This window comes from Phaseolus vulgaris, chromosome 6, assembly GCF_000499845.2.
Source record: "Phaseolus vulgaris cultivar G19833 chromosome 6, P. vulgaris v2.0, whole genome shotgun sequence".
NCBI classification, from domain to species: Eukaryota; Viridiplantae; Streptophyta; class Magnoliopsida; order Fabales; family Fabaceae; genus Phaseolus; species Phaseolus vulgaris.
The window spans coordinates 22571097-22593275 of record NC_023754.2 but is presented as its reverse complement, the minus strand read 5'-3'; the positions used below and the strand labels follow the sequence as shown (position 1 = coordinate 22593275).

Here is a 22179-nt window from a genome sequence, read left to right as displayed (position 1 = left end):
GGAAGTGTTCATAAAATATAAAGAAGAAATCACCAAAAAAGTATTATATATCAAGAAGAATGTTTATCTTCAATACACAGACACACTAATAATACCACAATTATTTGAGTATTTCATGCAACATGCAGCTACAGCCACAGAAATATCTTTTTGACTTGAAAATTCCATCATTCCTATAAAATGAAAATTCCCTTTCAAGGGTTTGGTGTCTCTAGGCATTGATAGCAGAAACAAACCAAATTATACATTTACATATGAAAAATAACACAAAACTAAAGCTAAAGAAAGAGTGCAATGGCTAATATCCACAGGGTGGTGGACTCATGGATTTTTGGAAGTCTTTGTATTTGTTCTACCTTATTTTGGATTCATCAGCAAAATTTGGCAGACTTGAAAGCAAGAGGGTACATGAAAGAATTGGAATATGTGATTCTGATTATCTGGCTAGAGGCTAAAGGGTTCCCTCCATTGACCAAGCAATCATCATAGGAGATCCTTTTGAACAATCTGGGGTTCACTATTCTTGCAGAAGCAAACCAACCACAGTGGAGGTGGATGTCACGGGGAGCACATCCAGAAACACAGGTGTTAACAATCTGCACAATGAACTGTGGTATTCCTGATGTAGAACTTGTGCTTTGTGAGATGCTTATGTCTTTGCTTGTGCAAGAACCTAATGTCGACATGATCAAAGGCACGGTGAAAAGGGACTCCAAAAATGAAATAAAAAAACAAAAAGGAATAATGGAAGTTTTTTTTCCATCATAGTTGGAAAAGTAAGATCTATATACCATGCAACCAGTTTTTTCTAGAGGCAGCATGTTCTGCTTTCACTGACACTGTTATGGACCCGTTTCTGTCTTCCTGGAAAGAATGCAAAATCTGGTTCGATTGACCTGCCAAACATTATGTCCGCTTCAGGGTCACAGGAAGCATAATCATTAGAATAAAAAGAGGTAAGAGTTTGCTGCAGTACCTGAATGCATTCCCTCGTCACAAAATAGAAAAGGGAGCATAGTGAAGCACAGGAAGAGTATCAGAGGACAAGAGTTTGTGATGGTCATGGCAGAGTGCTATGGCTAGCTTTCTTTGTTTTTCTGCTTCACAAACAAGCACACCAATCAAAAGTTTTTGGAAAGAATTTTGAAGATGCTAGAGAGGGGCTTGCGATCTGTAGGGTTGGTATGTGGTGACCCCTAGTGTAACAATGCTCAATTGGCTTGCAGATTTTTTAAGTCCTCTAGAGGTTCAGGTCTCCAGTTTTATTCATGGGTTAATAATGTACAAACAGTTACTTTATGCATCAAATTTGACTGTTACAGTGAATTTATTAAGAGAAAATAATCTATAAACTCATTATGCAAGTCATCCCATAACAAGCCTCTATGTATGGTGGTAAGTTTATTTACTTACTTCTATAATAACCGTTTTCAAAGCTATATCAATTATGATTTTTATTTGCTATTGGTGTACAAAATTAGTATTTTGTACTAAAAATACATTATAATTTAATAGAACTTATATAATCAAGGTTTATATTTCCTACATGCAGAAAATGAATACAGAAATTAAACTATAAAACGAAGGATCTTATTTATGAGGTAACAAAAGGTTGAAAGGAAAGAATAAATTTTGTTGGTCAAAAAATAACTCTCTTTCTCTGTTTCCTGATACACAGCCTCAGTTGAAGTGTAACAAATTCCAATACTCCATTTTACCTTTTCTTACCCTTCTGCTTTTACATTGGCATGGATATAGCATCTAGAGATGGCGACAAAGCACCACGAGTTCTAAGCTGTAGGAAGAAATTTACCGGGGAGCAATGGCAGTCCACTATGTCAGAGGAAAAACATGAACTTGTAAAACTGCTTCTTGTTCTTTTAATTCTAAATTTTTATTTTTTGTTTCACCTGCATAATATTATAGACCTGTTCCAACTTTGAAAAAAGAGAATTTTACCCTCGAATCAATGATCACCCATGAATGATATCCATGCATGTGTAGACACGGTTGCATACATCATCATGCATATCTCATTTATCAGCATATATCATGAAACACTTTTTGCTAACATTGTGTGACTTTTTTATGTATGCATGTGTATACTTATGCCATAAATAATGGTGACTACTTAGAAGGCACACACGTGAAAAGAAGATAGAAAACCACTTTGCAGGTGTAGTGGAAGAAAGAGGGTCTATAATTAACCTATAGCAATGACTGGAAGATACCTCTAAAATCAAACCTTAATTTATTCAACATTCATGCAACAGTTGTAAGTCACTGTTAGGTTGCCAAAAGACAAAGCAGCGTTTTACCGATAGTTGTGAAATGATAGATGAACTTACATCTTTCTTTCCATGCTTCTGAGAGGCACATGTTTTTGGTTCAAACACCCTTTGGATTCAACTACTACTTTCTTGTTCAGATAGGTAAAAGAATGACCATGAATATGAATTTATTAGTGTGCAAATTATAGTAACCTAAGGTTTTGGATCGAGGAGAGCCTGGTGACCCTGTTTGTGCATGTGTGACCAACCATGTGATTGAATTTAATAGCTGCAGCCACTTTAAAATTTCACACCTTATTAGGTTGCCCCAATCTAATAATAATTAGAAACATAATTGACATACTAGCTGCTACTATATTGAATAAACTGAATTATTAACACACAAATCAAATGGGAAATTACTCACCACTCATCTTTTCATCATATAAATCCATCAACTTCCTAGCTAATAACTAGCTCCAATGCAAAATATACATTATTGGGTGAATTAAAGGTCAGTTTCCTACTTTGTATCTGATCCCATTTTAATTGGTGTGGTGTCTGAAACCCATGTTGGCTCTAATAAGTCAAGTTCAGTAAAGCTATTCAAAGGAAAAATAAAAACTCTATTTGACATTTGCTTTCAAAAACTTTTTTTTTCCCTTTAAGATTCTGATTGATAAAGTTTGGTAATTTAAAAGCAAGTTTCAGATTGGAGTTTCAATGATAAAAATAAAAACAAGTTTAAGATATTCATTTGTAGAACAAAAAGAAAGTTTTATTTAAGTATGATGAAGTGGAATTATGGTGTGAACAAGTTGAAATGCATACTTGTCAGATTTTTTAAATAAAGACATTTTCTCTCTATAAAAAATATATTTAAAAAAACTGAAATCCAATTAAACAAATCCTGATTTTCCTCTGGTGATTTATGTCGGTCAATTGTGATAAAATGTAAAAGAGTTTCAAGAACTTTTCTATCAAAAAAATAGAGCCTTTTTAGTACAAAAGCTCCTCTACGTACAAAAAGCCATTATTTTGTTACACTATTGGCTTGTTTGCAAGAACATTCCAACACATCATTCCATTAAAAAAACCCTTCCTTTCAAGGTAATTTATTTTTATAATTTCTTTTATAACAACATATACTATTTAATATTTTTTTTGTTGAAATTTTGTTAAAATAATTTGATTTCTTAAAATAATAAAATTTCAAATTTCACTTATAAAGAAAAAAAATTGAAATTTTGTCTTAAATCTCTTATCACTTGACTTTAGTCAAGATATTGTTAATTTAATCTCCATTAAAATGTCATCAATTTATATTATAGTAAAAGTTAAATTTTATAGAAAAAATAAATTTTAATTTTATAAAATAAGATTTACATCTATTTACAATCTATTTTTATATACTTTAATTGATGTAAAATCTCTAATAGATATTTAAGGTTATTTTTTCTCTTTACTAAAACTTTTCTATGATTGAGTTTTTTTACTGATTGAGTTTTTTTTTTACTAATTTCAATTTAGAAAAATTTTAATCTACAGAATTTGGGTTGAAAATTCAACTAAAAAATAACTTTGAGAAACGAGATTAAGAATAGTCTTCACTAATATTGATTGAAAAATAATACCTAAAATAATATTTTAAAAGTATTAAATATTACTTAATATTAAAATAGTTTTATATTAACCATTCACCAAACAATAATCACCTGAAAGCAAATGAATAACCACTTTAATTCATTAGGGAATACTCTCCTTAATTTAACTTTTAGAATAAGTTTTTTTTTACATTATTAATAGTAAAATTATTTTACAACAATATTTTAGAATAAAATATTATATTATAATAAAATAATAATTTACTTAAGTGTCACATTGGTGTTAATGTATCACTCATTATTTTAATGTTTATTAAGATATCACAATTCAACACTAATTTGAACAGTGGTCCAGATAGCCATAACTCTTGCCCAACTATCAATATAGGTGGAGAACCATAATTAATTGCAAAAAATATCATTGACCACATCACACTAACAAGTAAGAATAGGTTAATCATCTATCAAATTACTAACAACAAATCTATCATCTAACCACTTCATAAAATTCAATTAACAATATAAAATTTCTTCAATTATGTATCACATGAGATCAGAACTTTTAAATTGTATTTTATAAAATGATGCGTACATAATAAAACTAATATTGACTGTCTCAAAACTATGAAACTTCCATAATTGAAAAAATCATGTAAAAGATAAAAACGAGTATAATTTTAACTTTTTAATCTAATTAATTTTAAATTATTAAATTAGTCATTCGAATTTTTTTGTTTCAATGTCATATATAAAGATTTAAATCAAGTGAGGTGTTAAAAGCTCTTAATAAGAATATTTTTTTAAACAAAAATTGCATATAATTGCAAAGTGTTATTCAAAAGTTTATCATGTTACTTGAATAATTTGAAAAAAAAAAATAAGAATTTTTATATTTTTTTATCCTCAAATTAAGAATCATTGATAAGAAGTGGGCTTTAAGCTTAACTGAACTCCATAAAACCAACTTAATGAAATGAGGTTTGCACCCACTTATATACTATGAAAGACTCTAATTTCTAGTCAATGTGGGATTCCAACAATCATACCTATCATTATCAAAAAGAAATTAATTACATTTCAAATTAGCACCATTTTAATAAACTAAAAAAAATATTGTGTTGCTAATGGAACAATAATAAACATAACATGAAAACTAGCATTTTATTAGACAGGGTCATTATTATATTGCAAGGACAATTGAAAAAAATATTTTAGCTACACAAACAATAAAATAAACAATAAAATGTTAAATATTTAATAACATTTGAGAAATGTTAGCCTTTTTACGTCCATTTGCTAGATTGTTATCTTAATAATAAAAATATATAAAGATAAACACCTGTGAAAAATTGGGTCAAAGAAAAAAAATGGGTTAAAGGAAGTAATATAATTGGTTAATTAGTATACTGATCTATCTACATTTAGTAAGAGTTAGAGAATGTACACGTTTTTTCTTAGAATAAAGGGCTAATGATGCTTATAGAAATGGTTATTTAAGCAACCTAATTGGTTAAATAGTATATTAATCCATATTCATTGAGAATTATGGGCCTTAAGTACTAAATAACACTAACATAAATGGCCCAACAACCATAATTCTTATAAAATTAATTCAATATATTACTTTTTATAGGCAAAACAGGAAGTTAGCCATGTATTTTAAAATTTGGTTAACTGTATTTACTGTTGATTAAATTATACTTTGGGTGTCTATGCCTCTAATGTCACATTTAAGCAACTAATTTTTCATCTCAAGTTTGCTAAAACATAATTATATAAGTGAATTGGGTCAAAGAATGTGTGAGAGAATATTTATAAATGTTTCCACTTTAAATTACTAGTGTTGGTTTAGGTGGTTAATGATGTTTTATTGAAGTTGTTAATTTAAGAATGTAATTGATTAAATAACATGTTAATCCACTTAAGTGGGAGTTATGTGTCTTAAGTATCAAACAATATTTTCCTAAATGACACAGTAACTATAATTGTCATAGAATCAATCCAATAAATTATTCTTTCAGGAAAAACATGAGACAATTATTTTGTAAATTCCCCTTACAATTACGGTTATTTATTAGGGTGATTAATGATACTTGCAGAAATAGTTAATTCAACAAAATAATTTGTTACATAGTAGGCTAACCTACATCAAATGGAATTTATATGTCTCAAGCACGAATATGAGTGATTAATTAAGTAATAAAATAGGGTTAACTCTATTCACAATTGGTGGAGTGATGTTTTTTTTTATTCCTCCAAAAATTTATGTTAATTTCACATATCCTCTAAAAGAAATTATACTTAGAAAATATGTCTACTTTAAAAATTAATAAATCAATTGCGTTAAATATAAGGTTTAATGCATCGATTATTCGCAACATTCCAGAGATTTTATAAGGGCAAAACATGTGGTCAGCCATATTTTTTACATTTAGTTAACCATGAGGCAAATTTCTAACAGAACACTTTACATTGAACAATTTATAGATATATTTAAGCAATTCACAACTCTCAATTAACGACAATTTTTTTTAATTGAATCTTTATAAGCCATATGAAAGGAAACTTTACTTAGCCAACTTGCATGATTTAGTACTTACTCAGTTGGCACACACAACCTTAGAAACTTTGAAATCTATGTTGGCAAAAATATGGTTAACTACCTGACACTAACAAGTGGAAAGTTAGGCAGCTACTGTTTACCAGCATACATTACAACTTTGTGTAACAAAAACATAAGAAAAAATATTGAAAAATTACATGATCCAAGTTGTCTCTACCAAAATTTTTACCTCATTGAATGAAGAAAAGAAGGCTAATAAATTTTAGGAATCCCAACTAGAATAAACAAGAGTACATTTTTCATGCAATGTGACACCATATATCATGCAATGTGACACCATATATCATGCAATTATGCCTTTGTCAAGACTTTCACTAGTACAAAAAGAAATTATTTATTTAAGATATTTTTATGGTGAGACGCTTTTATTCAAAATACAGTAACATTTTTTTAAACTAAATTCTTCTAAAAGGACGATTATTTGGTATAACCGTCTTCTTACAACAAAACATTTTGTGTAAGAAAGCGATTATACCAAATAGCCGCCCTCTTAGACTCTTATTTTTACCCTAACTTAGAGCAAAGTTATGCTTTCATACTTTCTTTCTCTGGTGCTTTGTTTTCTTCTTCTTAGTGGCGTTTTATTTATTTTTAAATATTTTTTTAATGTTTATTAATGTGTTGGTATTGATGGCGAGGGAGTTGGACCCTTGACATTTGATACTTTTGGTATTGAGTCCGAGGGTCTTTGATCCTCGGCAATTGATATGTGTTGGTATTGAATCTAGGGATGTTCAACCCTCGCAAACGTAATATTTCATATTTATTAGTAAACACCTGAATTACTATTACAAAATATAATGAATTAAAATTGGATTAATTCTTTTTGCATAAGTGATGGGTACGAAAGATGAGTAGAAGAATTTATACAATTTTGCGCAACATAACGCGAATAATAGATAATACTAATTAAGTTAAAAAAATATTATTATAATTATTATTAACATTATTATTATTATTTTTATTGTAATTACTACTAATATTAATATTACTACTACTAATAATAATATTATTGTAATTATCATTATTATTAATATTTATAATTAATAATAATAATAAATAAAAACTATAACCGGAATTAAATACAAAACAACAAAGGAGAAAAAATAAACCTTACACTGCACAAAGAAAATTTACAAATACAAATAAAAGCTAAAAGAAGAAAAAAAAACCCAAAATAAATTTTTTAAAAAATTAGAAAAAAATTCAACATATCTCTTAAGTCCACAAACTATTAGAATATTAATTCCACAAACTATTAAAATATTAATATTTTTGGAGAGTTGTATGATGACATAAAAAAAATTGTATACATGTAAATGTAACTTCTTACTGTAGTGAATTTAGAATGCTAGGGTTTAAGATTGTGAAGGGTTTTGTCAAAAGATACGTTTTCGTTATGAGTTATATTTTAAAAAGAAAGTGAGGATATTTATAGGTCTGTTGGGGTTTTAGGTGGCTGGGAAGCTACTCACTGGAGATGGAAGAGTTCCACGATGATGACGATTTCGGCGAACTCTACGCCGTCGACATTGAACTTCCCAATGCCATCGACAAAGAGCAAGACGAAGAGCAAGAAGAAGAGAAACTAGATGTGAACAGTAACATTGTCAACCTGGTTGAGGACACGAGTAACGGCACAGTGAATGATGACTGTGCTGCTGCCAGTGACAGCGACGACGACGACGGTTTGAAAATCGTGCTGAATGACGAGGATTCTCCTGTCGGAGTTGTTGGTTGTAACGACGACGGCGGATATGGCGATGATGGTGATGATAATGGTTCCAGATTGTTTGGTAATAAGGTCAGTAAGCTGATTCTACTACTTATCTTCTTTTTACGGTGTTTTGTTTATTGGACAATTTGAATTTGGATTGATGTTTCTATTACTTGTGGACACAGTAATGAATATAAGATAGATTGAATTCATGAATGGCGTTATTTTCCTGTAGTGTTTAAAATTGTTGAAGTTGTGTTTATTTCTGTAGAGTGATAGGAGTCGAGAAGTAGCGTTTGTGAATATTATGACGGCCAATGCGGCAATGGGGATGGCTTCTTACATTTCATCCTTGAATAAAGGGAGGAGGAATGGTGATGCCTGCATCCAGAACCTTGCGTTGAGCTCCTCTCGAGTGTGCCTTGCAGCAAATCCTGTGGCTCTACAATGTGGATATGGATCGGTTCTTCCTTGGTACTGGTCAGTGTGTGTATTTTGATACGCAGTTCACACAGAGCTCAGTGAATTTTGTTAATTTGATAAACTAATTGGGGTGTGAGTAAGCGATCATGATGATATTCTGTACATGTTATTTTATTCTAGCTAGCATTTCTATATCTTAATATCATTTACTGTGATTTCCCCCATCTACTGCAGGGGCATATTTGATGTAAACATTGATACATTTATGGAGAAGCCATGGAATGTTCCTGGAGTTGACATAACAGATTACTTTAACTTTGGTTTTAACGAGAGCACTTGGAAACTATACTGTGCTTCATTGGTGGGTATATTATTATGTCCAAGAGATCTCATTTTTAGCTATTACATGACGCTTGTCTCTTGGTTTCTCTGTTTAGATGCTCATAGTTTATTTATCCATTTCCCTTGTTAGCTTTATTGGATCTTCTCCTACCGTTTTTGGTATTACCCGCTATGTTGTATGTTTAATGTTATAATGGTGAATTAATTAGCATATGGTTTTATTAGACTCACGAGAAACTTAACCAGAGAGTTTTACACTCTGTACAGGAGCAACTTTGGAGAACATCCTTGCGAACTGGTATTTCAGTTGATGGCTCTGCGAAATGGAATCAGGTGTTTAACATAATATTTGCAAAAGAACAATTAAGAAGTTGTGTTATTTGTTTGAGAATTCTCTTGACTGATCTTGCTGACCGGGTATAAGTATTTCAGGAAGCCGTGAGAGAGAAAACTGATCAAGCTGTTTTTGGGAGCGTACTTTTTCCTTCATCAGATTGTAAATTGGTACGCTGATATTCAGCTGTTGGCTCTTGGTAGAAGACTAGCAATATTAAAGTGTTTCTGTCATGTTTATTTACAGTATTATTGGGATAGATTTGTATTAGTTGCACTAGGTTAGTGCTTGACCTTAGTTATTAGCATTGTTAATAGTTTGTAAGACATCTCACACTCACATTAAGAGTAGCATTCAGAGATATCCCCCTCCCCCATCTTTTCCTTATAATTTTACAGCTTTTGGTTAATTTGTGAGTTTCTTCAAGTTAACTCATTAACTGTTGCTTGCAAATATGAACTTGGATATTGATACTGAGTTACTGCTTGATTAATGATATTTGATAATTCAGCCAAAAGGTAGAGCAATTCAGGTTGAGGACAGCATTGTTGAACGACAACCATCCATAGATGTAAGACGACCACGCAATAGGGATTTTAATGTTATAGAGGTATACACTCAGTCTGTTTACAACAATGTTTGTGCTGTAGCAGCCTGTGTCTTTGTAGTAATTACTGTTGGTTTTGAGCAGATAAAGCTGCTTGAATCCTCTGATGATTATTCTGGTTCTGGCAATAGCACCGTAATGGATGCATCATTAGAAGGGGAATCTATGGCAGGCAATAAGGGAAATATTCTCTATTCTTGCAGTGAACGTGATGAAGTGGTGTCTGGAGATCAATTGGAAGATGTGAAAAAAGCTGAGGAGGACTCTTCTGTTCTGAAAAGGTCAGATTGATACACTGTCTATCTGATTCCTTTCTATAAAATTACTTTGTTGTTTATTCTTTAATATAAATCTGTTTGAACATCATTGAAGCTTGTTTGCCTTCCCGTAACACCATATTGGAAGTATGGATAAATTTGTCAAATTCAAGCTCAAGACAAATATAAAGTAATATAGATATGTGAATGGTTTTTATTTGTCAAATATAGAAAAATTCTATCCTTAACCTTTTCTGATGACTGACTGTGAAATCTTATCGGATGAAAACCATACTACATAGCAATAGTACTCTAACTGCAGCTATTTTTTATTGTAAAATAAAATATACTAGTTGTGTGTAGTTGTCCATTCATTTGTTTCAATTGATTCTTTATTGTCCGAAATCTGCCTACATTGTCATACTTTAAATCTTAAGTGCCTTTTGGCACTTAAGTTTATTTTTAAAATTCTTAATGTCTTTTTGAAGTCACTTTACAACTTATATCTGGACTCTGCATTTCACAGAAGTGGCCCGATACTTGGTGTAAATGGAGATGAGCATCCGGATCAAGCAGACCAACTTTCTGAAGATACTGCAGAAGTGACAGAGGGGAAAATAAAGGCAGATGAAGGTGGTGGCATTGAACCATGTAGTTCTTATCCACATTGGATTGAGTCAGAACTGTCACTTGGAGATCAAGAGCGTTGCCTGACTTCCTATAGCGATAGTGATTCTGAGCCAACAGAAAACAGTGTTCATGTTCATAATGATACAAGTCTTATTAGCCCCATAAAAAGGAAAACATTGAATTGTGTTACTGACGTGAAGGAATCTTCCCCACTTTATTGGAAGAACTCAAAATACAACAGTGTCAATAAGAAAACAGTAAACATAGCTTATAATTCAAGAACTAGTGGTCTATTCAGAAAGGAATGGAGGCACCGAAGTAATGGATTTGAGTCTGGTTATAATATGAACAAGCACACTGAAAATGATAATGATGTTTCTTCCGTCCTCAAGTCCAATAAGAGGGATATGTCTCTGTTGGCTCGTCAATTTGTTGATTATGGCAGACAAAAAGACCATCTGCAAGCTTTTGAAAGTAAAAGAAAAAGAGATGTTTCATATAATAGGGAAACAAAACAATCCTACTATTATGGCAATGAAAAGGTTGTTGATGAGTTGGTTACACGGTGCACTAAATATCACCATGAAGATCAAGAAAGCTTTAGGGAAAATACAAACCGATATGACAGGAAAAATGGGGATGTGGGGGATTATTATATTTTTGAACCAGGTCATTGCGTTTCAGATAATGAGGACAGAGATAGAGATTGGTATCATCTTGGTTGTGGATCCTCTGCTGATGACCTGAGTCCTTGCTTTTATAGGGAGCCCAAGCAGTTTCTTCCAAAACATTTATCTTTTCTTGATAAGAAAAGGCATAATCAAAGGAAAAAAATGGATGAAAGATCCCATTTTATTGACAGTAAATGCATTGATGATTTTGATGAATGTGAGTTTGAGTTTGTAAACAAGAGCTATAGGATGGCCACTTCTGCTGCTGAGAGAGAAATGGAATCTTCATACACTAATTGTGGAGAGCATTTTCCACATATAGATAGAGATTTGAGAAGATCTGTCCGTAGGGGAAGACACTGTGACAGCCCCTCTTTAACTTTGAATAACTCATGTTCTGGGATAATGGAAGATAATTGTCCAAAATATACACATTGCCATACTTCAAATCGTAAGTATCACAAACAATCTTATACAGATTCAATGAAAAATTATGCATATGGTGCAAGAGTAAATGAAAACTTTGGGAGTTATGGGAGAGATAAGCATGCTAGGGACAGCAAAGGCAGTTACTGGTCATGTGATTATACTGACACTGCCGAAGATGAAATTTATCCTGTAGAAGAGTATCAGTTTTACAGGTCCCCTTCTAAGTTCCTGAATTGGACTGAGGATGAAATTATTTATAGGCATCATGAAACAACTCTGTGTGCAAAGGTGCAGAGTGAGTATATGCCATTGAAGCGGCATTGGCTAAATAATCCTAAACAAGAGGCTGAGAAATATTTTAAAGCTAGCTCTAAGATTATGTACAGAAGTAAGGGTGGGCAAGCAGTGCTGAGATGCAGGAAATCAGTTGACTTGATTGACAGAGAAGGAAAGGTAAAGGTGGGGAAAATATGGTCAAGAATCTGTACTTTTGTCTATATGAATGAGTTATCAAACATGTTGCACTTTAATTTCTTTTTGGTAGCTTTTGCTCATATAATGCTAAACGTACTGCCTCACTCCCAAACATTAACTATGTCTTATCTTTTCATTCTCAACTTTTATTTTTTATAACTGGTTTTTACGTTTGGACCAATGCCAGATTGTAATGTTGTTCTTGAGTTTCAGCATCAATATCAAGTAAAAATACTAAATTCCTGAGGATCTCGGGTCAAGTATGTAAAACAAATCTGTGTAGTTCCCTGAAATCTTAACATTAATTTCGTGTTGTCAAGTAATATTGTTTTTGCGGCAGTAATATTGTTATGGCATCAGTGTTTGCCAACTTTGCCTCTAGTAGGATAAGGCTTTGGATATTGTACATAATATAAAATTTCTGTCACTTTCTATTTTGCTTCTAAACCATGTACATCTTGAAACTAGTACACGATTATGCTTGGAATGTGACATAATATGTTAAGGGGTTGTGGTGGTCAACGGGGTGCCATCAAACGTGGCCAATGATCATACGTTATCACAGCCACATCCATAGATTTCATGGCTTGAGATAACTGTTGTGCTTATGGTATATGTTTTCTTTATGCTTAGATTTTAATTGATTGAAGCTTCCACATTAGATAGCACACATTTCTGGCACATTTGTATTGATTTGAATATCTCTTTGTCAGAAATTTGTATTTGTTATTTGTAGACTACAATTTATCCCTTGATATCAACGGGCATAGTATGTTGTTTAGTCTATATACGCAATCTGGGGGCAGAATTGGGCAAGACTGTCTCTTTTTCTTCCCAACTTCTGTCAAGTTTGCATTGTTTACTCAATTCTATTAATGCATGTATCTGCTAACTAGTTGTATTATTTTATCACTTTAAAAAGCCTGCATTGGTTTTTATGTAGAAATGTTGTATTTTGGACAATCAGAATGTGCCTTTTCAGGTATTTTACCTTTCTCTGCTAAATGCGCCTGTCTGCTTATCATATGTTTTAAGATATGTATACTGTAAAATTTCTGACTTTTGTAGTGTGGGCTTTTCTTAAACTGAAGTTTTAGTTATTTTAAAATAATTTCCAAAGAAGATGATTGGCAGCATGAAGGTGTATTTATTGTTTATTTGTGATGAAAAACCATGGGCCACTCCACTATATTCAATTTGTGATAAGCCACGTGTTCAGGTTTAGTATGAGTTGGCAGATACTTAACTTCAATGACTATTGCATTGTAAATTTTTTCATTTTGACTTCACAATAAAGCCCGAACGGTGTCTAAGTCTTTTATGTTTTCATTATAATGCTTTGTTTATTCTGCTAATAATCATTCTGTTAGTTTCTACGTTTATATTTTGCACCCGTGGCTCACATTTGTCACACTTCACTCTTATATATTTGATGCAGTATTCTTCATATGTCCGCGCAAGATTTTGTTGTTTGTTAGATGTATTGATATCTTCCTGGTTTTTTGGTTTGGTTGCAATTTTTTGACAGTCTCAAGTGAGAAGTTCCAGAGTCTTGTCCAATGGTAGACTTGAAAATGTCAACCAGGGGATTGCTAAGAAGCGGAGGAGAGATTCAGTGGGTTTTGATGAATCTAATAAAAGGGCCAGCAAATTTGACGCCTCAAAATACGAGGGCAACCTCGGATGTAAGAAATGGATCAAGAACCTTCAAGATCAAGGGCAGAAAGAAAACTCGGATATCGAGGAAGGTCAGATTGTAACACAAAAATGGAAATCATCCATTGAGGAGGCTTCTGTAGCCAGAAGAGATGCTTCTAAAGGCCCAGTCGTGACTGACAGTGTGAAGAAGAGAATGTCGCCAAACGAAGGTAGTTCTGATCAATGTATTGGTGGATATGACAGTCAAAGGATTCTCGATTCTTTAGCCAAGATGGAGAAACGTAGGGAGCGCTTTAAGCAACCCATCACAATGAAAAAGGAAGCAGAAGAGAGTTTGAAGCTCAACAGTGATTCTTCCATTGTTGATACAAGTGAAATGAAGCAACATAGGCCAGTTCGAAAGAGGCGTTGGGTTTGTAATTAGTTTGAATTGATGGCCAGAGTTTGTTTAAGATCTATAAAGGACAGCAACTACAGGGTGGTCTTGGTTAATCCACTTTGGTGAAAATCATATTTTGCCATTGGCAAATTTGAGAGATTATAGATGTTGTTTTCTTCTCACTTGTTGGAATAAAGCATAATTAACCCAACAGTTTTGGCGGATTTATTGAAAGCTCTTTATCACAGAGATTGTAAAGAACTGATATTCACGATTGATACACAATCATGTCGAATTTTGGATGCCCCTGTTTATACATCAAATCATCGTTAGGGCAATTCTGCACTCCCTAATTTGAACCTGTACCCCACATTTTTCAAAAATACTATTTTACCCTTCTTTAAGTGATTTTTGGATTATCTGTTCAGAAAATTTGTCCAGCATAATTTTTTTGGAATTCATGAAATAATTCTTTTGGAATCCATGGAATATCTCGTTAAAGACTTTCTGAAATGGATTTCTGAAATGAACTTTGTAAGACTTTCTGAAATAAACTTTTTAACGTATATAATACTTTCTAAAATGATTTTAGAGAATGAATTTTCTAAAACAATAATACTTTTCATATGTTCCAGAAAGAAGAGAGAGTATCAGATGAGACAATTTGGTTATTTTCACCCAATTGTGTGGGATGAAGGTTTAAAAATGGGGTCTACTTAGAACTCACAGGATGATGTTTAATAAATGCTATTCGAAAAACTAGATGCATATAAAAAGCAGTTGGTAGTTCAAATAAATACTAAAATAATTTTTTTTGTAACAAGAGTTATCACCCGAGTATATTTAAATGAAACTTAATGTGTAATTTAAAGATTCACTTTGGTATGAATTTATATATTGTTGAGACGACTTAAAACAAAATCATGCCAACACACAGTATAGAGAAAAAAATAAATGACAAAAAAAAATTTAGTACAAAAAATAATGACAGTTTAGAGAAGAAAAATTACATATGAAAAAAATAAAAAAATAAAGATAGAATTGCCCCCATGCAGGATCGAACTACAGACCTTCAGTTTACAAGACTGACGCTCTACCACTGAGCTATAGGGGCAACTTGTTTATATGTTAATTAGTTATAAGATTATATTAATTTTAATTGATATGACGCATAATTAAATTTTGGTATAAATTTGCTTACAAATTTTTATTCTAAGAGGGCAATTTATGAGCTGTGAATAGAAATAGTAAATTGCAACAAAATGTTACAACTAAAAAAAGTTAAAAAAAATAGTGACAAGAAGAATTTAAATATAACTTTTTAAAAACCTCTCACTCTCATTCATCCACTCTTTTTCATTCATCAAGCTCTCATCTCATTTTTCTTTTGTCTATCTCCGTTTTTCCTTTATTATTTATCATAATTATACTCTTTTATCATTCAATTTCATTTTCGTCTCTTTCTTTTCTTCCAATGTCCAACAATGCAGCCAACATATCTCATTACTGAAGATTTAATTATTTCATTATTAACAATGAAAAACCATTTTCTATCATTAATTTTCATCAATTGTTCACTATATTTTTGAATTCCAATTTACAAAATGTCTCTCTAAATTTGGTTTATAAGCTATAAAGAGTATAGATCAGATAGGTATCCACCTCAAATCATTGCAAGTATCCACAAGAATCCATTTAATTATTTAAATTTGAAAATTTTACCAGAGTCCATTGTGATTCTTTTCTCAAGTTTTCTGAAAAAAGAAGAAGAAAAGAGTACGTGATTCTTTCACGTCATCTACATAATTTCCTTCATGACATTATTTGGAATGCACTTATTTTTTTAAATATGACAGGAGTAAAGCAAGTTTCTTATCAGTAATTATTAGAAGGTACTATGCTCACATGTGTTTAGGATTTTATCCAATATTTTTCTTTGTTGAAAAGACATAAACAAATTTTAAGGCAATGATATTTTTTTTCTGAATTTATATAAAGGTTAATTGTGAAAATTCATATTGATGAGAAGTATGTTTAGATAATATTTGATTTTTTTTCATCAGATATGAGATAAAGAACATATTCTTCCTAATTTACGTTGATTTTATATAATATTTTATTTCAAAATTTATTTAATTATAATTTATTTTAATTGATATTGAAAAATATGTTATTTTAATACTATATTTATTTATTTTTTATAGAAATAATTACTTACTGAATATTTGGACGGAAAATATTACACCATTTATACCCATATTTTTTTGCATACAGTAGTACATTTCATTCTAGGAAAATAATTTCTTATAGTTCAAAATTTGAAGAAAACTAATAAAAATACTCACACATTCCGAATTGTAGTTTTTTTCCTAAGAAAAATACAATTATAAATTATAAAAAAAAGTTACACATGATTTTAATTAAAAGTAATAAAAACATGTATATGCTCCAAAATAAATTTATTATATATTTGGTTTAAATACATTTTTAATCCTACAAATATGTTTTGTTTGATTTTAATCCTTGTAAAATATTTTTTTTAATTTTAAATTCTTGAAATTTTGAATTATTATTATTATTATTAATTATAGTTAGTTTAACGCTAATAATTCAAAAAATTTATTTTTTTATTTTTTATTTTTCCAAAATATTAATTAGTACAATTAAAATAATAAAGAACCTTTCATATAAATATAGTTAAATTATTCTAACATGTATAGATTTATTATTTAATGTAAATAACATAATTATAAATGTTACTTTTACATTTGATTAAATAATTTACTTTAATATATTTTTTAAATAATTATATTTTATTTAGAACTTATAATTTGTTTCATATATATATATATATAAAGTTTTTAGTATTTGACGGATTGTTTACTATTTATGAATGATAATCCGACCCAGTTAATATATCGTAATGTTTTGATATGAGAGTTTAATGAGGATATTTTTGGAATCTTCATAAAGGGTAGATTGTAGAGTTAGTGGTGTGGGATTATGAGAATTTATGAATAAATTAAGTAAGAAAAGAGGATTGGTACAAAAATGGACAATATGATTTCTATAAGAGAGAAGGAGGCAAACACACAAACTAAACTACAAACCACTATTTTTGGTTACCTTTGATGTTCTAGTTAAGGTCATCTATCTTGGCTAGAATATTAATAAAATTAGTTACTAATTTAATTTAGAGATTAATTTAAAATATAATATAAATAAATTGCTAAAAATATTAAAAATTTATTTAGATTCTTATTAAAAAATTAATTCAATTATCATATATAGAAGTTAATTTAATTATCATATTGTATAAACGTTAATTCAATAATTATTTTATATAAAATTAGTTCTTACCAATTCATGTTTGAGATTATATATTTTTTAAGCCCAAAAAAACTCTAGCTGTGACAGACTCTAAATGACTCTGATATCATATTAAGAAATAAACTTTAAACTTTACTCAACATTACAAAATCGTCTTATAAAGTGAGATTTTTACTCACTTATATACTATCAAATATCCTTATCTCTAATCGGTGTACAATCTCCAATAAACTTAGCTTCAGGTTGTGTATTTAAAAAAATGGAAAAATTGAAAACTCTTTCTTTTCATTTATAAATTAGCCCTTCTTAGATAGATGGTGATAAAACAAATAAAAAGAAGTTGATATTCATGTAGAGTTTTTTTTTATTTTTTTTATATTTTTTTGTATAACCTTTTCTTATAGTAGTATAGGTTGGAATAACCTTAAAATACTCTATATTTTTTTATTGATAAAAACATTTGTTAATTTTTGTCAAATATTAAAAAATCAATTTTATAGAAAAAATAATTACTTGCTATATTAACTAAATTAAATATTATTATAAAAATTAAAAAAATTATTGATATCTAAATTAGTTTTTATTATCAATAAATAGTTTCTAAATTGTATATAATTAGTTACCAACTTTATAATATAAATAATTGGTAGTTAATTAAATACCAATTTAGAAATTATTGTCCATAAGAGAAACTAATTTGGATATCCATAATATTTTTCGTTGCTAAAATAATATCTAATTTAGTGAACATAAAAATTAATTATTTTTTTTAATCTTAATTTCTATTTAATTATTTTCTACACTTGTGATAATCGTGCATGAAGTTAACATAAACTAGTTAACATGTGAACGGCTTGCACCAAATTGGGAAAAAAGAAATATTCATTAGTTGCAACCTCAAATATGCCCCTTCTTCATATGGGGTGATTGATGTGGTGATATTATCTCAATAGATTTGAGATATAGAATAAAATAAAATTAAAACATAGAGAACTAGCAACATTTAAAAGAACTAGTGTAGAAGACAATTTGTTTCTTCATTAAAATAATAAAATATTAACATCATTAATCAAATGTAACTAATTTGTTTCTTCATTAAAATCAACATATTTTTCATCTGAAAGAGATCATGTAGAAGACAATTTAGGTCAACATGGAACCCTTGAAGATTATATACCTAAAAATCTCTAGGGTCAACAAACACATTTCCCACTTGTCTCACCAATATTTCATCAATGTTTTCATCAGCATGGCTTGAAAGTCTCTTTGTATACCATAGATCATCGATACATGAGATGGAATCTGTTTGAGGAACATGGTTGGCAAGTGGATCACCAAACCCTAACTCAGTTATAAACACCTTACAGTTCCCCATTCCTTCTCCCACTCTTGATGTGAATCTCCACATGGATTCCATGAGCTCTCCAAGGTTCTCTCCCTGTCCATAGATTCCATAAAGAAAGAGAAACCCAAAGGATCTACAAAGTGAGTTACTCATCGACATTTTAAGACAAGGGAAAAGTCTCTCTCTTGCGTGATTTAAGGTTGTAAGAAGAAACCTTACTTGTTGAGACCTTCTAACTGGAAGCTTGTAAGCTTCACAAGTGTTCCATATACTAAAAATGACCCATGAGTTTGAAGTTTCGTTGCTAATGAGATCTTCTTCATTATTTACCTTACTTCGCAAATTGAGGCCCTCCCTTTTATAATAACTTACCCATGTGCCTACACTGAGTTTCTCCTTCAGAATAACGTCCATATCTAGTGGATACAAATCTTTGGTTCTCAAGGTTCTTCTGTATAACGAAATTGCTAGATCTATGTCCACTTTCTCTATTTTTATATCCCTGGAAATATGCTTTGTGAGGGAGCTAATTGGTTGGACAAATATGACAAGTGAGCTAAGGTTCACATAATTGCATTTGATTGTGAATAGGTTTTTAGAAGCATCATTATCCTTTTCAGTGGCAAGGAATGCATACTCAGCTCCATTTCTCACCATCCATTCTTCAACTGCAGCGATAAGTCTAAGTGCAACCCCCTTTCTCCTACAGACACCAAAATGTTTTCTCACTCACATTAACAAGAATGGATATCTAGCAGGATGGTTCTGTACAGCATTCTGTAAAAGTGTATTAAGGAACTAATGAACAAGCAAAAGGTTGAAATGGAAAGAATGAAATAAGTTGAGAGACGAAAATATGTATTAGGTAGGCATGATGTTATCATAACATCTTGGCTCAAAATAAGCAAGACCAAATTTTGTAATCTTGTAAATATTTACTCACACACATATATATGTGAAAAAAAAATTCTAACCTTGTGCAAATGGTTCAGAAGATCGTTTCAGAGGATAAAAAAGATAAATTACAGGATTAATACACTAACCACAAAACAAAAATAGAACTTTTTAGGTGCAATAAATGAAAGTGAGCACTACCTGTAAGTAGGAGAGACTCTGAGGCCAAGGATGTAACCCATCTTCAAGAGTGATCCAGAAAGAGTACCTACATTCTTAATTACTCCCCTAATCACTCCAACAAGTTCCTTGCTCTCCAGAAGCTCAGCTACCTGAAATATGATGAGTAGTCAGGTATGTATTTAATCATGTAATATACATCAGTATATGTGTTTCATGCTAGAAAAGTGTAGAACAAAGAGTTTATGAAATCTGAAGAAAACAAGTTCTAATTAATGTGCAGTATTTGAAAAGCAACATAGGGATAGTGACCCACCAGCATTACATGAAGGGGGAAAAACCTAATCCTAGATAAAGGATCACCCATCATGTTGGTAAAAATGGAGACCACCTTTTTAGTCCCAATCTCAGAGTTCCTCTCTAGTTTTCTCACCATTTTAACATCTTTATCTTCATTATATTCTCTTATAAGAATCTTGCTCCTTGTACGGTCAACCATTTCTTCTCTTTGGCTAAATGGAGCAAGTGAGGAAGAGGGAATGGAAATCATTATGGGATCTTTCTTGATTTGGATCTATGCAGACCAACATTCACATTGAACCCTTATATATGGCGAAGAATAATTGTTTTCTTTTTCTTTGCTTATTTTGTTTTGTTGTCGTGACTTGAACACAATAACATACTATATATATTTTCCAACACATGAATTGATGCACTCGTTGAAATTAGCATTGTCCTGTTCGTTTTTTTTAATTTTTTATTTCAAAATTGATTTATGCTGGCACACGTGATTAAAGTAGAAAGTCCATTGATTAAACCCTTATATATGAGCTTGTGAAGTTAAATGCAGCGATCCAGGCCTAATATATCCAAATTCTTGGTAAAATGGTCCGGCTACATCAGCATACACTGTAAACTGCAGTCATGGTTCGAATAGAGGTAGTAATTTGTTTTATGATTGAAGTAATCTATTACATTTGAGAATTGATTTTAAAAGAAGGTCCATTATTGTTTTAATATGCGAGAACTACTGGTTTACAAATAGCAAACTCCCGTAAATTAATTTTTCATGAATATTTGATTTTTTTAATCTTATATATATATATATATATATATATATATATATATGTAAAAGAGACACATATAATGTTTTACTCTTCCATTTTTAAAAACACACCTATTCTGATGTTTCTAAATTTCACTCAATTGCAATCCACACCCCTCCCCAAATTCTGGATAGTGATAATTTGTAGGTCCAAACATCAAGAAGTGTATCTTAGCATCAAAGTGGTTCAGAGACAATATGTGATAATCCTATTATTCTCAATAATAACAACAATGACATACCCTTGTACAAGCCATACACCCAAATTATAATATGATGTTTAGAATTATTTCTTTTGTCAACAAAAGAAAATGAAGTATTTTAGAGATACTACAACCTTGTTAAAAAAAAAGGTTATGTATCAACATAATAAAAAAAGAAGAAACAAAAACCCCTGAAACGTATCATCACACTTATCCAAAAACCACAATCAACAACATCCATCCACACAAGAGAACATGTAGATTTGTATGAATGTAAACAAAAAATTAGGGGTGGTAAACGGGTAAGGGCGACCCGTTTTGGCCCAACTCGAAAAGAGCGGGGGATAGAGCAGGCTGGCCTGCCCGCCAAAACTATGCAGACTGAAATTGGTAATCTGCTTCGCCATAGGGTGGGTTGGCAGGCAAGCAAACTGATCCACCACTTTTTAATTCTTTTTATTTTTTGTAATTTTTGTTTTGTTTTGGATCTATTTATTTGGTTTCAATAATTGATATAATTTTTGGACAATAAAAATGTAAATAAGAGAAATAAAATTGAATCAAACTTTAATATTACAATCAAAGAAGGTTTAATACTTAACAAAATAAAGTAAATATTAACAATACTTTAATGAATCAAATTATGTATAAAAAAATTAATGTAAAGTTATAAAATATTGACAACCACCAATTTTAATTTAAA

At 30.7% G+C, this 22179-nt stretch overlaps 3 protein-coding genes and 1 non-coding gene across 5 annotated transcripts; 1 reads left to right on the top strand and 3 right to left on the bottom strand.

Moving 5' to 3' along the window:
• Positions 1–92: 92 nt before the first annotated feature.
• LOC137831938 (TPD1 protein homolog 1-like) lies at positions 93–1291 on the bottom strand. Its single transcript, XM_068639849.1, has 3 exons — positions 977–1291; positions 792–896; positions 93–673 (listed from the first exon to the last, which is right to left on the bottom strand). The coding sequence occupies exons 1-3, from the start codon at positions 1062–1064 to the stop codon at positions 372–374; spliced, it is 495 nt and encodes a 164-aa protein (XP_068495950.1). The 5' UTR covers positions 1065–1291; the 3' UTR covers positions 93–371.
• Positions 1292–7842: 6551 nt separating this feature from the next.
• Positions 7843–14723, top strand: LOC137831936 (FIP1[III]-like protein). 2 transcript variants are annotated; one of them, XM_068639848.1, is made up of 9 exons: positions 7843–8301; positions 8486–8694; positions 8872–8998; positions 9247–9312; positions 9412–9483; positions 9825–9923; positions 10005–10201; positions 10704–12360; positions 13910–14723. In XM_068639848.1, the coding sequence occupies exons 1-9, from the start codon at positions 7978–7980 to the stop codon at positions 14462–14464; spliced, it is 3306 nt and encodes a 1101-aa protein (XP_068495949.1). In that variant the 5' UTR covers positions 7843–7977; the 3' UTR covers positions 14465–14723. The 2 variants fall into 2 exon arrangements, with proteins under 2 accessions (XP_068495949.1, XP_068495948.1); XM_068639847.1 differs by having other exon boundaries at positions 7902–8301; positions 10704–12366.
• Positions 14724–15461: 738 nt separating this feature from the next.
• Positions 15462–15533, bottom strand: TRNAT-UGU (transfer RNA threonine (anticodon UGU)). The gene has a single exon. It is a non-coding gene; the product is annotated as a tRNA-Thr (tRNA).
• A 3295-nt stretch (positions 15534–18828) lies between these two features.
• On the bottom strand, positions 18829–20727 carry LOC137833118 (probable N-acetyltransferase HLS1-like). The gene is made up of 3 exons (XM_068641491.1): positions 20485–20727; positions 20190–20320; positions 18829–19797 (listed from the first exon to the last, which is right to left on the bottom strand). The coding sequence occupies exons 1-3, from the start codon at positions 20716–20718 to the stop codon at positions 18927–18929; spliced, it is 1236 nt and encodes a 411-aa protein (XP_068497592.1). The 5' UTR covers positions 20719–20727; the 3' UTR covers positions 18829–18926.
• Positions 20728–22179: the final 1452 nt, after the last annotated feature.